This window comes from Cynoglossus semilaevis, chromosome 13 (genome assembly GCF_000523025.1).
Source record: "Cynoglossus semilaevis isolate Cse_v1.0 chromosome 13, Cse_v1.0, whole genome shotgun sequence".
NCBI classification, from domain to species: Eukaryota; Metazoa; Chordata; class Actinopteri; order Pleuronectiformes; family Cynoglossidae; genus Cynoglossus; species Cynoglossus semilaevis.
Window position 1 is genome coordinate 1,810,029 of NC_024319.1, and position 2,608 is coordinate 1,812,636.

A 2,608-nucleotide genomic window follows, 5' to 3' on the forward strand; every position below is an offset into this window, starting at 1 on the left:
TTAATATGTGAGAGTGTTTAAAATGAAACATCAGGTTGTCATCAGCGAAGGTGAGTCCTGGTGACAGTGAGAAGATTTACTGTAACAATAACAACAGTCTGAGTCGGTTCAACCACAGACTCTCCTCAAACAGAACAGAAATGTGGTGAAAACAGAGAGAACGGGGCCTAGAACCAGAACGTTCTGCAGCTCCGCCGGCCTGTGACGACCACACACACACACACACACACACACACACACAGACTAATAAAACGTGTTCACTTCACTGTGACCATTTTCAATTTAGCCTGAGAAGAAAAGTACACACTACCACCACACAGTGGCCACACGGCGACCGCAGGTTTGGCCGCGCGACGCTGGATCAAGGAGTTTTAAGAAGCTTTGGAACAGACGCCAGGCCACAACCAGGCTCTGACCACTAGAGGCCTCCACTGAAAACATGAAGGCTGCCGCCCAGAACCGCCGAAACAAATCACTACATCCACCCGGGTCCACCGCTGATACACCCCCCCCCACCCCCCCGGGTGAGATCATCCGCCCCGGACACTGCAGTAACCACCAGATGATATCAACACCAGCGCGGCCGTGATGGAGGGCGGTGTCAGGAGGAGAAGACGAGGAATGTGTCTGGACAGAGCTGTGTAGGATTAACGTTACAGCCGGCCGCGCCGCCAGGCTCCTCATTTTCTCCTCATTTTCTCCTCATTTTCTCCTCATTTTCTCCTCCTTCTCCGTCTACGCTCCACTTCCTGGCTAAACACCGGCCAACCTTTCATTTCTCTTCCTCTCCTCGCTCACTTTTCACCGCTGCCGCTCTCCGACGTCCAACCAAACTGTGGAGACTCCACCGTCCCAGCAGCCAAAAAAACCAAATTCCTAAATCAGTGTGCTCTAACGCACCACCCAAGTTAATTCCCCTCCAGCTGCTCCAGCTCCAACCACAGAATGAACCAACTCTCACTTCTTCTCCTCCTCATCGTTGTTGTTGTTTTAATGTCCACTGTTTTCTCTCTTTCCATCGCTGCGTTTCCCTGATGGAGCTTAAAAAGAGCTGAGGAAAATAATCACTTCCACATGGACAGAGACTCAGCCAAGAGACGCCGCCAAACACACACACACACACACACACACACACACACACACACACACACAGAGAACCTTGCTGCCAGCCTGAGCAGGTAGTTAAAGTCTGAGCGACAGCTCTGACTGAGTGAACGCCAGGAGGATGAAACGTCAGAGGTGGATCAGATCAGCTGACAGGGACGTGTGTTCACACCTTCATCCAGTTTCATGGGGTTTTTTTTAATCATTATTTATTTCTGTATGTTTGTTATGAACGGACCGACACGTTGACGTGAAACTAATCACCTGGTTGTTCAGAGTTCACTCAGTAAAACAAACCTTAAGAAGTTGAAGTCAAGAATCTGACGACACGATATGATGTACTGAGAGACTCCAGTCACTGTGATTTACTGAGGTTGGTTTTTTTTTTTGGTCAACATATGTCGAAAATGTTAACACGTCTTTGAGAAATCTGAAGAATGAACATTTTTAAAATTTAAATCATTGAAGGGTTAAAGGTTAAAGTTAAATGATTTTTTCTCTGATCCCAAAACTGTAGTGGACACAGGAGCCGATCAGCCTCATTCACTGCTGATGTAATAATAATATTAAAATTAAAAGACTTTTTGTCTTCCAGATGTCAAAGGTCGTCAAAAGTCTGAACTAATTCTCAAATTATTTCTAGCTCAAAGACCTGGGACGGAGAATTAGTTCCTCAGTTCCTGCAGAGCACGAACAGATCAAGTCACCGACGCCAAAGAAAACCAACATTTACCGAACAACAACATCACAGAACATCACAGAACACCCACCGTCCATGTTTGGCCTCAGTGGAGTCGGACCAGGCGCTGGAGGCCGTGATGTCAGAGTCTGGGATGGTGCCGTCCTCCATCCCCAGGGCGTAGCGACACTGAGCTGCAGAGAACCAGAGTTTTATTAGCACAACTTTTCATCCTGGCTTCAGTCCAGGATAAATAAAATATTTCCATTAGCGTGACAGCAGCCATTATTGGTACAAAGTACATGTCAGCTCTGCAGAAACGTTCAGATTTCAGACACGGAGGAGGAGGAGGAGGACGAGGAGGAGGAGGAGGAGGAGACCAGAAAACCTACGTGGAATTTTTCAAAACTGCTGAAATAAAACCAACAAGAACCAAACGACGGTGTTTGACTTTAAATCAGACTGAAGACAAACAGCACCACACGACCAGAATCACCAGAAGAAGAAGAAGAATCTACAGCAGCAGGGGGGGGGGAAGGGGGGGTGAGGAGGGTGGGTGACGAGGAGGGGGGGGGTCAGGGACAGTGATATCTTCACAGGCTGAACTGTCAGGTTGTTCTGATAACAGGGTCCGGGTCATCAATCAGCCAACGAATCAGGATTCTGCTCCGACACCAGGTGGTCGTCATGAAGGAGCGAGGAGCGAGGGTTGTCGTCCGACCGTCGTTGTCCAACGGTTGTTGTCCGACGGTTGTCGTCCGACTCCGTCCACTCGGCTCATGTTGGTCAAACCTGTTCCTTCCTTTCCTGATGTTTTGACTGACA

The 2,608-nt window shown here is 48.4% G+C and overlaps 1 protein-coding gene across 3 annotated transcripts in view; it reads right to left on the reverse strand.

Annotated features, from left to right (window-relative positions):
- LOC103388026 (epithelial discoidin domain-containing receptor 1-like) overlaps positions 1 to 2,608 on the reverse strand; it is a 27,900-nt gene that overhangs the window by 15,819 nt on the left and 9,473 nt on the right. For all 3 annotated transcript variants that reach the window (XM_025061304.1, XM_025061303.1, XM_025061302.1), the window contains exon 3: positions 1,875 to 1,977. In XM_025061304.1, coding sequence (XP_024917072.1) covers positions 1,875 to 1,977 — 103 coding nt within the window. The remainder of the gene's footprint in view (positions 1 to 1,874; positions 1,978 to 2,608) is intronic.